Source organism: Engystomops pustulosus, chromosome 5 (assembly GCF_040894005.1).
Source record: "Engystomops pustulosus chromosome 5, aEngPut4.maternal, whole genome shotgun sequence".
Classification (NCBI taxonomy): domain Eukaryota; kingdom Metazoa; phylum Chordata; class Amphibia; order Anura; family Leptodactylidae; genus Engystomops; species Engystomops pustulosus.
The window spans coordinates 15,588,981-15,609,094 of record NC_092415.1 but is presented as its reverse complement, the minus strand read 5'-3'; the positions used below and the strand labels follow the sequence as shown (position 1 = coordinate 15,609,094).

Here is a 20,114-nt window from a genome sequence, read left to right as displayed (position 1 = left end):
ACCTCTGGATGTTGGTAATTTTCTGTACTTTAGCCTTATAGGCTACAATAATCAGCTGTAACAGTTATCACTGGTATTAATCTTTATTGTTAATCCTGGGTTCTATGACAATCCAACATTTTTAAAATCCAATTGTCACAGGGACCAAAAAAATTTGTCTGGAGCTACAATGATAAAGTATACGGTTCCGACTTACATACAGATTCAACTTAAGAACAAACCTACAGACCCTATCTTGTACGAAACCCGGGGACTGCCTGTTTGCAGATGGGCATTTTTTGACCCCCTATCCACCTTCATAGCAACTCAAAACAGATGCAGATTAGCTGATGCTGAATTTCCATTAGGAAATATTGTGCAGCGTGTGGCTGGCCTAAGGCTGTGTTCACATGTTGCGCTTGGAATGGGTTCTGAAAATTTTTTTAAGCGCATCAGGTAAAACATGCATTTTCCCCCACAACGCTTGCATTTTGTAGACGCATGAGTTTCAAAATGCAATCCAGGCGCATTGACAGAACAAGACCTAAATCAAAAACTTTGACAAGACTGGATGAGTGCAGAAATGTACCTTAATATGCATGGTGACTTTCTTCAGATCTTCATCTTGTTCGATTGTAAGGTCGTCGTCATAGAAGAGGGACAGAGGGGCGCAGGTGGTCTTCATGTACTCATTGAACTTGGATTTATTCTTTTTGCTGAGGTCTTCCTCTATCTGTAGCAGCATAGTTGCTTGCTGCATGACTGCGTTTGCTGTTGCATTATCGTAAACCCTATAACAGAAAACTAAATATTTATAGGGACTGATTCTAAGATGCACAGACAGAGGGTTTCCTAAAACGATACGGGAGTATTATGCATACAGTACCTTTGAAACGTATCAGCAAGCAGAGCAATGAGGAGATTGATACAGAGGATGGAGGAGACACCCAAGAAGGTTCCACATAGTATATAGGCCATGACGGGATCAACATTGTACATGTCTCCAAAGTTATAATCATCAACCAGTGTGATGCGGAATATGGTGAACAGCATCTGAGGTACAGTCGCCATGTTGGAGACCTGACCTGCAAACACAAATATTGTATTACGTGGCACATAATAGATGCATCAGTGGAAGGACTTATTCCTTTACACACTTGAGTGTGCAAAAAACCTCTCCAGGAAAATTCTGCATTACAAGCGGTCCCCTATTTAAGGGCACCCGACTTACAGACGACCCCTAGTTACAGACAGACCCCTCTGCCCTCTGTGACCTCTCTGGATGTTACTATAGTCCCAGGCTGCAATGTCCAGCTGTAAAGTGTCTGTTATGAAGCTTTATTGATAATTCTTGGTCCAATTATAATTGTCACCGGGGGAAAAAAGATTTTTTGTCTGGATCTACAATTATATAATATACAGTTTCGACTTGCATACAAATTCAACTTAAAGGGAACCTGTCACCAGGAGAGCCATTTTTAGCACTCCCCCAGTCCCCACAGAGCATAGTACATACACTGCCAAAGTGTTTTTGTATAAAAAATTGGTTCTACAGAAAAAAAGATATGTTATATTGTACCTTTCATTAGCATCTGCTGTGTGACTAGGCAGTTGCCCAATAGGAGGGGCTGGAAAGGAGCAGTCCCCCCCCCACCCTTGGGGAACAGCTCCTCCATGTGACCTTTTCAAATATATGAAAACACCCATCACTTAGCTTAGCGACGCCCCCTGCTCCTCTACAGCCAATCCCGAGTGTGGGGAGTTATTCAGATATTTGAAAAGGTCACATGTTTCCCAAGGGTGGGGGGTGGGGGGGAACTGCTCCTTTCCAGCCCCTCCCAATTGGCAACTGCCTAGTCACACAGCAGATGCCAATGAAGGTACAATATAACATATCTTTTTTTTCTGTAAAACCAATTTTTTATACAAAAACACTTTGGCAGTGTATGTACTATGCTCTGTGGGGACTGGGGGAGGGCTAAAAATGGGTCTCCTGGTGACAGGTTCCCTTTAAGAACAAACCTACAGAACCTATCTTGTACGTAACCTGGGGACTGCCTGTATCTGCTCCTGTAAACCTCATGAAATTGGATGACTTTTACTATCTGCTTCTTTACATGTAGGTTGCAAATGTATAAATCTACAAGTAAAACCCAAAACAAAAAAATTCACATGCTGCAGAATCTTATGCAGCATATTGCTGAATTATAGCTTTGATTTATATCAGTTTTCGGTGCGTATTATAATAACTTGCAGGGCGCGACTCCTTGCAAAAGTCCCAATTTTATATATATAAATGTGCATGTGAAACTCACACAAGAGAAGCATTTAATTACGCATTATGCGCCTTGCATCTGATCTGCGTCTGGGTGGATTCGATGTCATTATGTTACTCAGATGGAATGTAATGGGGGCTGTGAATTCTGCAGGGTAGAGGCTGTAATGGAGGCAGCCTATTACACAGTAGAAAATCATTATTTGCTCCTGGCCTCTGATAGCTGTGACTTGTGTATAAGAATCACATATACAGGCAAGGTCTAAAAGTCATGAATAGTTTTACCTCCAAATATGATCCAGAATGCACAGGCATAGGGGATGTAAAATTCTCCATAGAGAAACAGGAATTTTAGGACGTCAGTAACAATCTTTCCCAGCATCACAATGAACGGACCGAGGAGTCTGATAAAAAATAAAAACATTACATAAAGCACTAAGCACGAGAGGCTGGAACGGGATCACACAAGTTTGAGTAATGGTTGGGGGCTTGTTGTCACAAGAAAACATGTTTTAAGACAAATTACGAGCCAATACCAGAGCAAACTTGTTTGTATCTACTCGGAGCATAGATTTTAAAGTGAACCTGTCCCGGGATAAGTAGGGAACAAATTCCCTTGTATTCCCAGCTACAGTAAGTGAAGCCGTGGTTGTGCAGATGCCCTGTTACTCTACTCATATACAGGGCTGGCATTGTATTGTGCACTCGAAACAAAATAGATGGTGGTTCAAGAGTTAACAGTGCACATTATTGTGCAGGTTTTCAGACATGATCAACTATTTCTGCCTTCACTGTGCAGAGAGGAACAGTAGAAAAAGGAAAGTGGAGATCCACATTAGCTGGCAGTGTCCTACAAGCCCCATAATGACTTGCATGTTCCTCCTTCTAACTGGTCCTGACAGAACTGTCTCATTGCTGTGTGAATGTTCCTTCCACAGTATACATTACTATAGTCCTGCATATAGTGAGCCACAGGGCACAAGTCAGTAGCCCCTCAGTTCCAGGCTGCCCATACTGTAGAAATAAAGGCGGTGGGTTGTAATAATATATTATTTATCCCAAATTGTGATCAGTGAGGTGGATGAGGGGAAGTAACAGCTGCTCTAGGTTTATTTCTCACATTAGCTGCAAAGTCATTTCATCCTTATGTCTTTGTGGTGAAAAATTTAACATAACATAAATATATAGGGGGTTTGTGTTCTCTTTAAACTATTGTCGTAGCTTCCTTTCATAAGAAAAGATATGACTGGATTTATATTCCAGGATTGTAACAGCACTTGAAGCTTTGATACTGCTTTGCTCCGTGTTTTTCCCACAGTCCACTCCCTTTGCTCTGAGTGCATGCTGTGACACCTAACCAAAAGACTGTTACAGCAGTTACCTAGAGCAGGGGTTTGGGATGTTGATGAGCAAGGTAATGCAGAGAGCACAGAGCACAGCAGTGTGAGGACATGCCCCCCAGGGCACTTGGTAATGCTGCAATCACAGCATATGCAAATTGTATGATTACACAGATCTCCACCAACAATACCCAACACTGGCTGCATGCAATATAGCTGCAAACTGCTCTCAGCAATAGCAGAAATCCTAAGTGCACGAGAGAACAGTGCCTAACACAAGAATTTTGCATTAATTAATAATAAGTAATTTTTTTTAAATTTAACTAAAAAAAATAAATTTAAATTTTTTTAATTAACTAAAGAAGGGAATTTCATGTATCTAAAAATAAGCAATGGAACAACCTGCAGTAATATTATGAAACCTGCAGTACACATGACCTCTTGGCTTGGATCACATCTACTTCCTCAAAGATCTAATTACCTTGCAGTGAAGTTGACAGATAGTTACGACATGTTAAACTATTACGACATCATCAAAGTAGAAAGACGTCCTAAACATCTGATGCACGTTAATGAGGAAAACATAAGGAGACAGCACAGGACATACGTAGTAACCAGCACATTTCTGAAATTACTACAAAGCTCCTGGACGGACGCCTCTGGCAGGCACATAAAATATTTCTCCTCTTGAGTTACACAAGTTCTGGTCTGAAATCTCCATTCCTCTGTATACTGTTATACTCCGGACATTCAGGGGTGGTGTCACACGTGGCGTTTTGAACCCGTTTTTAGTGCATATTTGTCAGTTTTTCCCAATTATCTTAATTAAAAACGGACAAAAACTGATGAGTTTTTTAAAAAAACCGCTAGCGTTTTTTTACAGACTGAAAACGAATGACTAAAAACAGATTAAAACGGATTCAAAACGCCATGTTTGCCACCACCTTAAAGGATGCGTTTTTCTGCCTGCATTCAATCTGTAGTTTTAGGACCTTTGGAGGACTTTCAAAGGTCTTGAAATTGCTCTTGTGTATAAAGAGCAGGGACAGATATACCAGGATTTCACGGAGAAGGTCCTTCTGAGTAAAATATTTGGTGGGTGGTTTGGGTGGCCATGGGCCCCCTAGCAGGCTTAGGCCTATATGATAATCCACTACTGCCCCTATCTGCTGCAGCATAACAGTATAATACATTTCACCTTTACACATTTCATCAGATCTGTTTGTGCCCTTTGTCTGTGACAAATGAGAGCAGGTGGTGGCAGATGAGGGAATGACTTGATCATTGTTCTCTTCTCCCTGTTAGTGTATCAGATATACTACAATATAAATGATGAGGGGGATTCCTCAATCATCAATCGCAGTTGTGAGAGCAGGAGCCTCCACCAGTGACAGGGAAGGCATGAATAATGCACCACAGGGACTCTGCTAACCCTATACCTCAGCCAGAGGCAAAGAGCCCCAACTCCTTGTCACTTATTACCTTATTCCTGGGTCCATTGATTCCAATTTTGAGACAAGATAAAGAAAACAAAAAAAGACTAGATCATAAATATCGCACGCTGTACTTCCAATCAATAAAACTGAACAAAGCATAAAACCATCACTACATCAGGATGATTCCTGAAGCTTTTTATACCTCCACATAGAAAGCTTATATCACTGTGATTATCACTGCACAAACGTATGTGTCCACCATTACTTTTGCTTAAATTTGGTTGAAATTCTGGCTAAAAACTAATAATGACGTTTTCATAGGAAAGTGTGTGATGGGTATCCTCAGGGATCAGCTGCTGTATGCTACTACGAACCATCCAGCCATACTGCAGATGCAAGTCCTATTCACTTCTCTGAGAGGTGTGTCTGGATGACCTGTACACTATGGACATAGGTGTCTGCTGTCATGTAGTGCAACCATTAATACTGCTGCACTTACCTGATTGGTGGGGGCGACTGCTGTTGCACCTCCATTAGTTATCTATTAAAGGGAATCTATCAGGAATCTATTGACAATGCAAAGATGCAGCCAGTGCCCTGGAGATATTTGTGGTTATACCTCTGTACAGGGGCGTAGCTTTAGGGGGTGCAGAGGTTGCGATAGCACCTGGGCCCAAGAGGTTTAGGGGGCACTTGCCATACATTATAGTCGGGGACCTGGCACAGTCTTTGCACTGGGGCCCATCAGCTTCTAGTTATGCCTCTGTCTGTGTGTGTTGTTAGTAGTGACCTGCCTGTGAAAAGTGTATTAATAATCCAGTTCTGCAGCTCCTGCAAGGGCTCTGGGCGGGTCTATCAGCCTAAAGAGCTTTCTGCTCTGTGCACTGTGCTGCTCCACAGCCCCTCCCCTCTGCTAGTTAGGAGCCGTTTCAGGATTTTGGTTGGATACTTCATGCAGTCGTTCAGTGCATTGGGGAGGGGCTGTGGAGCCGTTCATTTTAGGGTGTGTTCACACGTTGAATTTTTCAGATGAAGTTTTTGATGTCCAAACCAGGAGTGGAGTGAAAAAAATAGGAGTAGAACCTCTCAGTGGTATGTGCTCACCAATCATCATCACCTACTATTGGCTTTGAAAACTGCATCTGAAAAACAGAACGTGTGAACGCACCCTCAAAGAGAAGAAAGCTCTTCAGGATGAACCCGCCCCGATCACTTGCAGGAGCTGCAAAACTGTATTAAAACTTCACTTTTCACATCCTTGTTACTTACTACACATACAAAGGCAGGATTACACAGTTCTCTAGGGCCTATACCGTCTGTAGCTTTGTATGGTCAGTTTTCCCTTTGATGACGTGTGCTGCCAAAAGACAAAGGTAAGGATGAGCACATCTATATTACATGCATACAGATTATATGGACATAATAATAACAAATCGTGTTTTATTTATATAGACACCATCATATTCTGCAGCGTTTTACAGATCATGGCGTACAAAAAAAGGAATGAAGACCCTGCTCACAAGAGCTTACAATCTATATAACTTTATACAGACCACCGACAGAAGAAGGCACAGCCGAAATGTGTGTTGGGGTCAGGTCTGTACACACCTTGCTAAGGCTGCACTCGTATGCCCGCACTTATTATGTCCTTATTATGTCCATATGTGCTGCTCTCCCCATATAAGGCTACATGCACACGATGTATGCCCGCTGTACCGTAGTACGGCAGGCATACATCGGCGCTGCGGAGAGGCATATACAGCGCACAGCGCCGTATCACGTAGAAAGATAGGACATGTCCAATCTTTCTACCGGGCTACAGAGCGGTACGGTGCCGCACGTGTGCTGCACCGTACCGCTCCCATCCAGGGCCGTGAGAATATAGAAGTATTTGTCAACTGGTCCATAAATCTGTGATCACCTGTTATCAGCCATCACAACATCTTGTGGCGGTAAGTTTCATAGTTTTATTGCTCTTACAGTAACAAATCCTGTCTATGGTGATGGGGAATCTGTCTTTCCGCTAGGTATAGAGGATGCCGCCTTGCCATGGTTACAGGCCTAGGTGTAAAAAGGTCATTAGAAAGATCTCTGTATTCTCTATTCATATACTTGAACATTGTAACTAGATTACACCCTAGACATCTTTTTTTTTCCCCAAACATGATTACAGGCGGTCCCTTATTTAAGAAAACCTGACTTACAGTTGACCCCTAGTTACAAACGGACCTCTGGATGTTGGTAATTACTGTACTTTATCCTTAGGCTACAATAATCAGCTATAATAGTTATCACAGGCGTCTGTAATGAAGCTTTATTATTAATCCGGGTTCTGATGACAACTCAACATTTTTAAAATACAATTGTCACAGAGACCAAAAAAATTCTGTCTGGGGTTACAATTATAAAATATACAGTTCCAACTTACATACAAATTCGACTTAAGAACTGCCTGTACTCCAATAACTTTCTTTCCTCTGTCATCTCCCCATTCTCATTATTACCTTGGCGTCTCTCCTCTGCACCCAGCTGCCGTTCAGAATATAAAGCATTTCGGTAAAAATCAGACACGGATTTGAACCGACATACCTTATATTTCCTCCAAATGTTTCCATTGTGTGAACATACACCAAGAATCTGAACATTTTCTTAAAATCTACACTGTACATGAAATATGCGAAGATGCTTCGTTGGCGCCACGTGCTTGCTCAAATAAGAAAAAATTAAGGGCTGCTTTTGTTGTGGATTTTTGGTGCATAAAACCCGAAGCAATTCAAAAGGTGAAATCTGCAATTAAAGCGTAAACTTTGCACTACAGGTCAGTGTTTGCTACTTTTTAGCTGTATGTGATACCATTGTTTGCTGTGCTATTCCATGCAAAGGAATCCTGAAAAAATGTAGTTTTTAATCATAAAAATGTCATAGTGATAGGTGCCACATGCTAGTGACATACACAGGGATTGGAGGGTATGCACCAACAAGTATGTCTGATGTACGCTGCAAATACTGTGCCACTCTATCCAAGGGATAACAACCACTTTAGCAGCCTTTCCAACTGGGGTGTAAGGTGTCAGGGGGGCCCGTCAGTCCGGACTAGAGACAATATTGATGAGTGAAGGATGTACAACATATTCAGCAATTACTCTACAGTCCTCTTCTTCCAGCATAAACCCGTGCTAGAGTTGGTCAAGAAGACAACATGTTATAAAACCCTTTTACATACAGACATGATGCATACTTGTGAAGGTAAGCTCGTGTGTATTACCACTCGTTCCCAGGCTGCACCCGTACCTACGACTGATCATACAATGGACAGTCTGGGAAATAGAGGCACTTTTATGTGGCAGGTGTACAGGTACCATCAGGCTACAGACACACAGTGATGTGCGTTCCAGTCTGCAATGTTAAAGGAGTATTCCCATCTGGGCATTCACATTTAATTAAATTCATCTGCCATACGTAAACATTTTTCAATTGAATGTTATTGACAAATAAGTTCCTGTGTGAAGATAATTTGTTATAAATGTAGCCATGTTGTCCCTTAGAAACGACATAGCTTCCTCGGACACGACCACCCTCGCACTCAGGCAGCATTGAGCCCTGCCTGACCAACTGGCTTCAGGAATCATTACCACAGGACGTCTCTGGAACCTTCAGTAACTCCCGGACATTTCAGATCCAAAAACTTTTTGTTTCTTTGTGTAAACTTTCCAGCAGCTGTGGTCATATCCAAGGACACCGTCTTGTTTCTAAGGGACCATAAGACTACATTTATGGGAAATTATCTTCACACAGGTAAATTTCTTTTAATAACATCTAATTGAAGAATTTATATATACGGCAGATTAATGAAATTGAATATAAATGTCCAGACGAGAATACCCCTTTCATGCTTAGCTTTAGGGGGGTCCCAACGATAATTATACTATGGGGCACAGTTCTCCATAGTGTGCTTCTTACTTACCGAATGGCTCTAGCGTGCTTCATCAACCGGAGCCAGAGAAAGACGATGGTGACTGCAAAGACTCGGATATGAGAAATGTGTAGATCTGAATTGTGCTGCACAACTACATCGGCTATATGAGTGAGGATGACAGCCAGAAGTAGGAAATACACAATCCAGTCAAAGACATTCCTGAAAACAGAAAAAAAAAGTCTAAAAAAACATATGTATAACAACTTATGTATAATCTATCCAGGTATACATATTAGTATATACATATATGCATCCTACCATTACCATGCTGGTTATGACCAGTTAACAAGTGCAATGAGATGTAAGAGAGACCTAGTGCTCTGTGTATACATTGCTGCACAACCTGATTCTTTGTAAATTATCAAACACAGATCTCTATTCCATTCCTGTTCTATACATCCAACACTAAAGAAACAACCTACCGTATTTATCAATTGACTTTCACAATGAATAAAACACTCACTGTAACTTATTAGGATTACGCTTCCAACCTTTGCCATACGTGGAGTAATATGCGCTGCCGTGGGACTCTTTGCACTCTTTGTATTAATAAATTACAATGAGAAATTAATCTCACAATTATCGGGCTGAGGGTTTGGAGGTTTTCTAAAGCTAAAGAATCGGGAAGTAATTGAGGGATTTCATTTCTGAGCATCTCTAATCTTTCCTGGATGTAGAGTTCTGGTGCTAAGAACTAAAATTTAGACATACACTGCAAAAGAGAGAATATATGAATGGAAAACTTTTAAAAATAGAACCCCCCCTTGAAGTTAATCCCCAAACTCCTCCATTTCCATCTGTGGGCTTGAGCTGGAGTGAAATTTGTAGGTCATCTATTTGGTGGGGGAGAGGGGCTGTTACCCTTTGCAGTACTGGGTGAGTAGTTGGGGATCCCTAGGGCAGCACTACTACCTACTGTGATAGGAAGTAGTGTTGTTACACAACCAAAATTCCAAAAACATTTTTATGTTACACCACTCAGGCTCTGTAGGATGAGCATCTCCTCCATTCACACTTGTTTCAGGTGTCGGCCATCTGCGGGCCCCTACTTACACTGTGTATGGGAGAGCCCGGGAGCCCTTCCCTTCTGGTCAGAGATTCTAGAGTTTTTATGTGTCCGCTTTACTTTTCCTAGAATTCTTGCTCCTCCAGTTTCCCTCCCTGGCATTGTAAAATGACAAGATTCGTCTCATTCTGCGCATTTTAAATACTCATCGTGTCTTCGAAGGATACGAATCAACCCACCCAAAATCATTGGATGGCGAAGGACAATAATAACAAGAATAACATTCTTATGTATTGGATAACGTATAATAATTGGAAACGTCCCTTACACATTTGCGAAGATTTGGTCACAGGGGCCAAGGATACATTTTTGACAAGTTTTGACATATAAATACTTACAAAACAAAAATGTACTGTCAAATAAATATGCAAGAAAACCAGGCTCCCCCCAATGCTCACCTCAAAAAACTCAAATTACTGGAAAAGTTTCCTAGACAGGAGCTGATCACATACAAAAGTTAAGCTTCTAATCTTTTCGAAGCTACTAGAGATTCTTAGAAAACCCCATTTGGGCCGGGCCGAGGTAACAAAACAATAAAAATATAGGGGGTCATTTATCCGAATCGTTTTTTTTCGTCGGGTTTCCCAAATTTTTCCGATTTGCGCTTGGTTTTTAGGCACACGCGATCGGATTGTGGCGCTTCGGCGCCGGCATGCATGCGACGGAAATCGAGAGGCGTGGCCATCAGGAAACCCGACGGATTCTGAAAAATAGCGGTATTTAAAAAAAAAAAAGTGACGCTTGACACGCACTTACCTGCACCAAGAAATAGAAGGTGAACTCCGGTGAACTCCAGCGGACCTTGGCCCAGCAGCGACACCTAGTGGATATCGGCGCACGGACCTTAGTGAATCGCGACAGTAAATCTGCCCCATAGTGTTCTAAAGCTGCTCCCGTCTCTGGTTACAGCACCTCAGTGCTCAGCCAGGGGTGTTGGTAGAGGACTCAAGCAAGCGATCAAGAGTGAATTTCTCTTGCTGTGGCTGCCATAGGCAAACTCATTTGAAGCAAATATCTTAACACTAATTATTCTGTCCATTCATTTTGTCTGTCTTTGTCATCAGTAAGATAAATTATATAATAATAGAGTAAATCTAGGTCATCATTTCATCATGCTTAGATCATGTACCATCAAAAAAATGGTTACATGAATCCATTCAATAATTCTCCTTGGGGCACATTTACTTACCCGATCCTGATGCGATCCCCGAGGTGCGTTGTCCGATGAGGATGAAGTCCGGCGCGATGCACTAAGATCGTGCGTCCGATATCCTGCATGTGTTGCATCCCCTCTGAGGTCCGCCAGAGTTCCCCTTCTTCTTCCCGGTGCATGTAAGTGCATTGTCTTGCGACACAATTCGAATTTTAAATCCCGCGCTCAGTCAGAATCTGTCGGATCGTCCAACGATCTGCAGCGCAAATCGGAAATAGTCGGGAAACCTGACGGAAATGTGGTGTACGGACCCTTAGTAAATGTGCCCCAATAGGTTTTGGGCTTTCTAATACCCTGTTTTCCCTAATATAGGACATGCCCCTAATATAAGACCTAATACAATTTTGTTCAAGCTTAGAAATCAAGCATCCCCGAAAATAAGTGGCAACCAACCAAGTGCTATCGCTAAACATGAGAGATTGGGGCCAATGATACCAATAGAAATGGAGTCACAAGAAATACAGCATGAAATTCAGAGTTCGGAGAGTTGTTAGATGATGTTAGAGAAGTTGATTTTGTTCAACAATAAATGTGAATTCTTGTTCATGTAAAAATAAGACATCCCCTGAAAATAAGACCCAATGCCTCTTTAGGAAAAAATTTATATAAGACCATGTCTTATTTTCTGGGAAACACGGTGCTTACTATAAATTGCCCACTGGCAGGTAACCAACGTCCCCTTGAATTGGCTGCTCATCCTGGGAATATCTTAGAAGGAGCATGTGTCCCTCTCTAGGTATCAGGAAGTACTGCTAAGCTAGCAAATTACTTTCAGTGATCAAGCAAATCCTAGGATATGACAAGCCAATGAGGGTTTTTTTTAAATGCCCACTGATACCCTGGTCCTGCCTTGAGGTACTGAAATAGTCTCCATTTCTATATTGTTGGCACTTTTACAGAGGCAAAAGCGAGGGAATAGAATTCCCTCAAGGATAGCAAACGTAAGAAGATTACCACCGTCATGGTGCCTGGATCTATGAGTAAGTGTCCCTGTTTTATCATTACGCATTTTGATGGTAGATTTACTTGAAAGAGTTCACTCTGTAGACTTTTGGTTGTAATAACAGCTTGGAACCCCCTATGGCAGTGATGGCGAACCTATGGCACTGGTGCCAGAGGTGGCACTCAGAGCCCTTTCTGTGGGCACTCAGGCCATCACCAGAAAGGACTCCAGGTATCTTCCTGCAGTCCCAGACAGCCCAGGACTTGCTGTACACAGGGCTATTTTAAAGTGACAGCTGTACCTGGGACTATTTTCTGCCTTATTGGTGTCCTCAGGGGCTGGTATCAATGAAAACTGTGACAGAGAAGGGAGTATAAATCACAAATTAAATTTCTGTGTTGGCACTTTGCGATAAATAAGCGGGTCTTTGTTGTAGTTTGGGCACTCGGCCTCTAAAAGGTTCGCCATCACTGCCCTATGGGTTGTCACAATACATGGAGTCTATTAGCTTAAAACAGGATGTAATAGAATGACTGTCAGTACACAGTTGATAATATAGTGTATTTTACTTTATTAAAAATAAAGAAGAAAGTATACACATAAAAAAAATATACTACAATAATTCGGTATTAGAAGTGTGTAGAGGATCACTGGGATTTCTCCCATTCCAATGTTTGTACATAGAAACCATGTTTTCCTTATCAGCCGGGGTCCACAAGTTCGCTACTTTCCTGATAAAATGAGCTGAGTCACAGCAGCTACGTCTCCAGTCCCTAGCTCATGGAGGATTGAAAATCATACACAGAGCCTGCAGAGTGAAAAATTTTAGAAGAAGCAGAATAATGGTGACCCACTGGACCACTGATGTAAGCCGACACCTGGGACCATAGTCTATGTGGTACCCGGTTTTCACCAGAGCCCGCTGCAAAGTGGGTTGGACTTGCTGCGGCGTGGTACCACCAGGTCATTCCACAGGTGCAACTTTGTCCATGGTGGAGGCCACGGCAAGGTACAGAATTGTCAGGCAAACTCGTGGTCGGGGACAGGCAGGAGATCAAGACAGGCAGCACAGGAACAAAGCAGGAGATCAGGGCAGGCGGAACAGGATCAGAGTCGAACACAGAACCAGGGTCACAATGGGAAATCCAAACAGTAACGCAAGGCAGGGGCAGAAGCTTTCTCAACGGAATGAGCACGAAGATCCGGCGGGGAATGCTGGAAGAGGCCGGCTTTTATTTAAATCCAGGAAATGACCAGCTCAATAGGCGGTGCACTGGACCTTTATATCTATAATCGCCGATGTGCGCACGCCCAGGGAGACGGAACGGAAAGCCTGGACGGGAGCAGGAGCGTGGAGAGGTGAGTGAACCCGGGGTGCCACAGAGAGGGGCACGGGTGCGTCTGCGACCCGGGATGTGGGTCACAGGAGCTCCCGTGAAAATAAATTAGTATTCTTCATGTACACACCCCCGACTAATGAATTATGCAATGTCAGGTAACCTTCATGGGCCTAAAGTTTCATTGATTGGTGCATTTTTTTGTTTCAGTAGAAAAAGTTTCATAATTTAAAAATTAAAAAGCAGCAAACAAAAGGATAAGTAGAGGTAAGTCAGAAAGTGTTTTATTTGATGCATTTTTGTTAGAAGGTGTCCAACAGGAAGTGATCACTGAGATGAGGATGACAGGAGGCACCTCCAATGATGAACAGGTTAACTCCACATCTGGTTATCTGCGGATGGTGAGTCACAATGACACAAAAAACAGATAATACATCCAGATGAAGTAAATTCAAAACAGACACGACGGAAGCCGTTCCTCTATGTGGAGCCGCGCACATGTCCCAATGGGCTGAGCCAAAGAGAGAATGTCTCATCAAAAGCTAATTAGACTGTGGCCTGAGGGAGATGCATTGGTGAATGCGCAGAGTATAATGGGTCCGGCCGTCGTTCTTCTCCCTCCTGTATTAAATGCTTTATAATTGAGAACTCGGTCACAGATTAACCTAATACTCAGTTGAACGATCCTGGAAGTAGGAAACGAAAAAGAAAGGTCTTAGAGTCACTTGTCCTCATCAATGTAAATACTTGTCGTCTGATCCAGACAGGAGAGATTTGATGATCCCCAATCAGGGACCACAATTGGTCATCTTCTAGTTTTTACAATCATCTAGAATTTCAGTTCAATTATGATAATAGAGAGTACAGACAGTCCCCGGGTTATGTACAAGATGGGTTCCATAGGTTTGTTCTTTAGTTGAATTTGTATGTAAGTCGAAACTGTATATTATATAATTGTAGATCCAGACAAAAACAGTTTTTTGTCCCAGTGACAATTGGAGTTTCAATATTTTTTGCTGTATTTGGACCAAGGATTATCAATAAAGCTTCATTACAGACACCTTACAGCTGATCATTGCAGCCTGGGACTATAGTAACATCCAGAGAGGTCACCAGAGGTCACAGGGGGCAGAGGGGCACGTCTGTAACTCTGAGTTGTCTGTAAGTCAGGTGTCCTTAAGTAGGGGACTGCCTGTATTTTGAAAACTGTATTTTGGAAACTTTACTCAAACAGATACAAGTATCCAGCCATCTCCTTTTATAGTGTTTAAAGTTACACAGGAACCAAAAAGTTTCAGAAAACATTGTTTAGATCTACCAAACCCCCTTCTCTGCTTCCACTAAATATAGTCCGAGGACAGACGGGTCCTGTGATGTAGCCTACATTAGTTGTTATCATGTAAACAAAATATTCTTAGCCTATTTCTTGCAATCAGCGGAAATTATGGAGCACAAGAGAGGACTAAAAGCATCAGATTACACAGTATTTGTAGTCTGTTACTATGGAGATATAGAGGACTAAATAATAATTTTTATTTATATAGCGCCATCATATTCCGTAGCGCTTTACAAAAACATGAGGAAATGTACAAATAAAATAAGGCGATACAGAGTAACAACAAACGGAAACAATAGGAGTGATGGCCCTGCTTTCAAGAGTTTACAGTCTATGAGGATGAGGGAGTGACACAAGAGCTTACAGTCTATGAGGATGAGGGGGTGACACAAGAGCTTACAGTCTATGAGGATGAGGGGGTGACACAAGAGCTTACAGTCTATGAGGATGAGGGAGTGACACAAGAGCTTACAGTCTATGAGGATGAGGGGGTGACACAAGAGCTTACAGTCTATGAGGATGAGGGGGTGATACAAGAGCTTACAGTCTATGAGGGTGAGGGAGTGACACAAGAGCTTACAGTCTATGAGGATGAGGGGGTGACACAAGAGCTTACAGTCTATGAGGATGAGGGGGTGATACAAGAGCTTACAGTCTATGAGGGTGAGGGAGTGACACAAGAGCTTACAGTCTATGAGGATGAGGGGGTGACACAAGAGCTTACAGTCTATGAGGATGAGGAGGTGACACAAGAGCTTACAGTCTATGAGGATGAGAGGGTGACACAAGAGCTTACAGTCTATGAGGATGAGGGAGTGACACAAGAGCTTACAGTCTATGAGGATGAGGGGGTGACACAAGAGCTTACAGTCTATGAGGATGAGGGGGTGATACAAGAGCTTACAGTCTATGAGGGTGAGGGAGTGACACAAGAGCTTACAGTCTATGAGGATGAGGGGGTGACACAAGAGCTTACAGTCTATGAGGATGAGGGGGTAACACAAGAGCTTACAGTCTATGAGGATGAGGGGGAGACACAAGAGCTTACAGTCTATGAGGGTGAGGGGGTGACACAAGAGCTTACAGTCTATGAGGATGAGGGGGTGACACAAGAGCTTACAGTCTATGAGGATGAGGGGGTGACACAAGAGCTTACAGTCTATGAGGATGAGGGGTGACACAAGAGCTTACAGTCTATGAGGATGAGGGGTGACACAAGAGCTTACAGTCTATGAGGATGAGGGGGTGACACAAGAGCTTACAGTCTATGAGGATGAGGGGGTGACACAAGAGCTTACAGTCTATGAGGATGAGGGGGTGACACAAGAGCTTACAGACTATGAGGATGAGGGGGACAAAAGAGCTTACAGTCTATGTGAGGATGAGGGGGAGACACAAGAGCTTACAGTCTATGAGGATGAGGGGATGACACAAGAGCTTACAGTCTATGAGGATGAGGGGGTGACACAAGAGCTTACAGTCTATGAGGATGAGGGTGACACAAGAGCTTACAGTCTATGAGGATGAGGGGTGACACAAGAGCTTACAGTCTATGAGGATGAGGGGGTGACACAAGAGCTTACAGTCTATGAGGATGAGGGGTGACACAAGAGCTTACAGTCTATGAGGATGAGGGGTGACACAAGAGCTTACAGTCTATGAGGATGAGGGGTGACACAAGAGCCTACAGTCTATGAGGATGAGGGGGTGACACAAGAGCTTACAGTCAATGAGGATGAGGGGGTGACACAAGAGCTTACAGTCTATGAGGATGAGGGGGTGACACAAGAGCTTACAGTCTATGAGGATGAGGGGTGACACAAGAGCTTACAGTCTATGAGGATGAGGGGTGACACAAGAGCTTACAGTCTATGAGGATGAGGGGGTGACACAAGAGCTTACAGTCTATGAGGATGAGGGGGTGACACAAGAGCTTACAGTCTATGAGGATGAGGGGGTGACACAAGAGCCTACAGTCTATGAGGATGAGGGGTGACACAAGAGCTTACAGTCTATGAGGATGAGGGGGGTGACACAAGAGCTTACAGTCTATGAGGATGAGGGGGTGACACAAGATCTTACAGTCTATGAGGATAAAGGGGTGACACAAGAGCTTACAGTCTATGAGGATGAGGGGTGACACAAGAGCTTACAGTCTATGAGGATGAGGGGTGACACAAGAGCTTACAGCCTATGAGGATGAGGGGGTGACACAAGAGCTTACAGTCTATGAGGATGAGGGGGTGACACAAGAGCTTACAGTCTATGAGGATGAGGGAGTGACACAAGAGCTTACAGTCTATGAGGATGAGGGGGTGACACAAGAGCTTACAGTCTATGAGGATGAGGGGGTGATACAAGAGCTTACAGTCTATGAGGGTGAGGGAGTGACACAAGAGCTTACAGTCTATGAGGATGAGGGGGTGACACAAGAGCTTACAGTCTATGAGGATGAGGGGGTGATACAAGAGCTTACAGTCTATGAGGGTGAGGGAGTGACACAAGAGCTTACAGTCTATGAGGATGAGGGGGTGACACAAGAGCTTACAGTCTATGAGGATGAGGAGGTGACACAAGAGCTTACAGTCTATGAGGATGAGAGGGTGACACAAGAGCTTACAGTCTATGAGGATGAGGGAGTGACACAAGAGCTTACAGTCTATGAGGATGAGGGGGTGACACAAGAGCTTACAGTCTATGAGGATGAGGGGGTGATACAAGAGCTTACAGTCTATGAGGGTGAGGGAGTGACACAAGAGCTTACAGTCTATGAGGATGAGGGGGTGACACAAGAGCTTACAGTCTATGAGGATGAGGGGGTAACACAAGAGCTTACAGTCTATGAGGATGAGGGGGAGACACAAGAGCTTACAGTCTATGAGGGTGAGGGGGTGACACAAGAGCTTACAGTCTATGAGGATGAGGGGGTGACACAAGAGCTTACAGTCTATGAGGATGAGGGGGTGACACAAGAGCTTACAGTCTATGAGGATGAGGGGTGACACAAGAGCTTACAGTCTATGAGGATGAGGGGTGACACAAGAGCTTACAGTCTATGAGGATGAGGGGGTGACACAAGAGCTTACAGTCTATGAGGATGAGGGGGTGACACAAGAGCTTACAGTCTATGAGGATGAGGGGGTGACACAAGAGCTTACAGACTATGAGGATGAGGGGGACAAAAGAGCTTACAGTCTATGTGAGGATGAGGGGGAGACACAAGAGCTTACAGTCTATGAGGATGAGGGGATGACACAAGAGCTTACAGTCTATGAGGATGAGGGGGTGACACAAGAGCTTACAGTCTATGAGGATGAGGGTGACACAAGAGCTTACAGTCTATGAGGATGAGGGGTGACACAAGAGCTTACAGTCTATGAGGATGAGGGGGTGACACAAGAGCTTACAGTCTATGAGGATGAGGGGTGACACAAGAGCTTACAGTCTATGAGGATGAGGGGTGACACAAGAGCTTACAGTCTATGAGGATGAGGGGTGACACAAGAGCCTACAGTCTATGAGGATGAGGGGGTGACACAAGAGCTTACAGTCAATGAGGATGAGGGGGTGACACAAGAGCTTACAGTCTATGAGGATGAGGGGGTGACACAAGAGCTTACAGTCTATGAGGATGAGGGGTGACACAAGAGCTTACAGTCTATGAGGATGAGGGGTGACACAAGAGCTTACAGTCTATGAGGATGAGGGGGTGACACAAGAGCTTACAGTCTATGAGGATGAGGGGGTGACACAAGAGCTTACAGTCTATGAGGATGAGGGGGTGACACAAGAGCCTACAGTCTATGAGGATGAGGGGTGACACAAGAGCTTACAGTCTATGAGGATGAGGGGGGTGACACAAGAGCTTACAGTCTATGAGGATGAGGGGGTGACACAAGATCTTACAGTCTATGAGGATAAAGGGGTGACACAAGAGCTTACAGTCTATGAGGATGAGGGGTGACACAAGAGCTTACAGTCTATGAGGATGAGGGGTGACACAAGAGCTTACAGCCTATGAGGATGAGGGGGTGACACAAGAGCTTACAGTCTATGAGGATGAGGGGGTGACACAAGAGCCTACAGTCTATGAGGATGAGGGGTGACACAAGAGCTTACAGTGTATGAGGATGAGGGGGAGACACAAGAGCTTACAGTCTATGAGGATGAGAGGTGACACAAGAGCTTACAGTCTATGAGGATGAGGGGGGACACAAGAGCTTACGGTCTATGAGGATGAGGGGGGTGACACAAGAGCTTACAGTCTATGAGGATGAGGGGGGTGACACAAGAGCTTACAGTCTATGAGGATGAGGGGGTGACACAAGATCTTACAGTCTATGAGGATGGGGGAGGACACAAGAGCTTACAGTCTATGAGGATGGGGGAGGACACAAGAGCTTACAGTCTATGAGGATGAGGGGGTGACACAAGAGCTTACAGTCTATGAGGATGAGGGGGTGACACAAGAGCTTACAGTCTATGAGGATAAAGGGGTGACACAAGAGCTTACAGTCTATGAGGATGAGGGAGTGACACAAGAGCTTACAGTCTATGAGGATGAGGGGTGACACAAGAGCTTACAGTCTATGAGGATGAGGGGGTGACACAAGAGCTTACAGTCTATGAGGATGAGGGGTGACACAAGAGCTTACAGTCTATGAGGATGAGGGGGTGACACAAGAGCTTACAGTCTATGAAAGATGAAACGTCTTGAGCCGTCGTATTTCATCAGCCTTGCTATAATTAAAGCATTTTGCATGCATAAATGCATGAGGTATGTCTAACACGTTATAGTCCTCTAATAGCCCGGCACGTGATAAGTAATAACGCTCAGATGTTACAGGCTGCTTAGGTTACACAGAGCTGCATCTTGTTGCGTGACACTTCCCAATGTTTGGTTTGTAACCCACATTATAGGGATGAAGAAGATAAGAGCAGCCAAGCAGAAATGATTTCTGTGATTGTGGAATCCGCTGTCTATTACACCATGGGCAGGTCAGGACCCGCAGAGCAGAGGGCAAAACAGCTAAATAATTGTCAGTGCCATGAAGATACATTCTGACGTAGCCATAAAGCTGCACTGATTATTTTATGCTATCACAGCACTACTGTATTTAATTTTATTTAAAGGGAACCTGTCACCATGAAAATGGAAAGTGTAAAGTGTCCTATCTGGAGGCAGCATGTTATAGAGCAGGAGGAGTTAAGCA

General features: G+C 43.6%; 1 protein-coding gene across 4 annotated transcripts in view; it reads right to left on the bottom strand.

Moving 5' to 3' along the window:
• Nucleotides 1–20,114, bottom strand: part of LOC140132432 (uncharacterized) — a 118,269-nt gene that overhangs the window by 13,953 nt on the left and 84,202 nt on the right. For 3 of the 4 annotated variants that reach the window (XM_072151208.1, XM_072151209.1, XM_072151205.1), the window contains 5 exons: nt 8,995–9,165; nt 7,011–7,091; nt 2,540–2,658; nt 866–1,064; nt 569–770 (listed from right to left, as the gene is read on the bottom strand). In XM_072151208.1, the coding sequence (XP_072007309.1) occupies nt 569–770; nt 866–1,064; nt 2,540–2,658; nt 7,011–7,091; nt 8,995–9,165 (772 nt within the window). The remainder of the gene's footprint in view (nt 1–568; nt 771–865; nt 1,065–2,539; nt 2,659–7,010; nt 7,092–8,994; nt 9,166–20,114) is intronic. The other variant, XM_072151207.1, reaches the window with a different exon arrangement.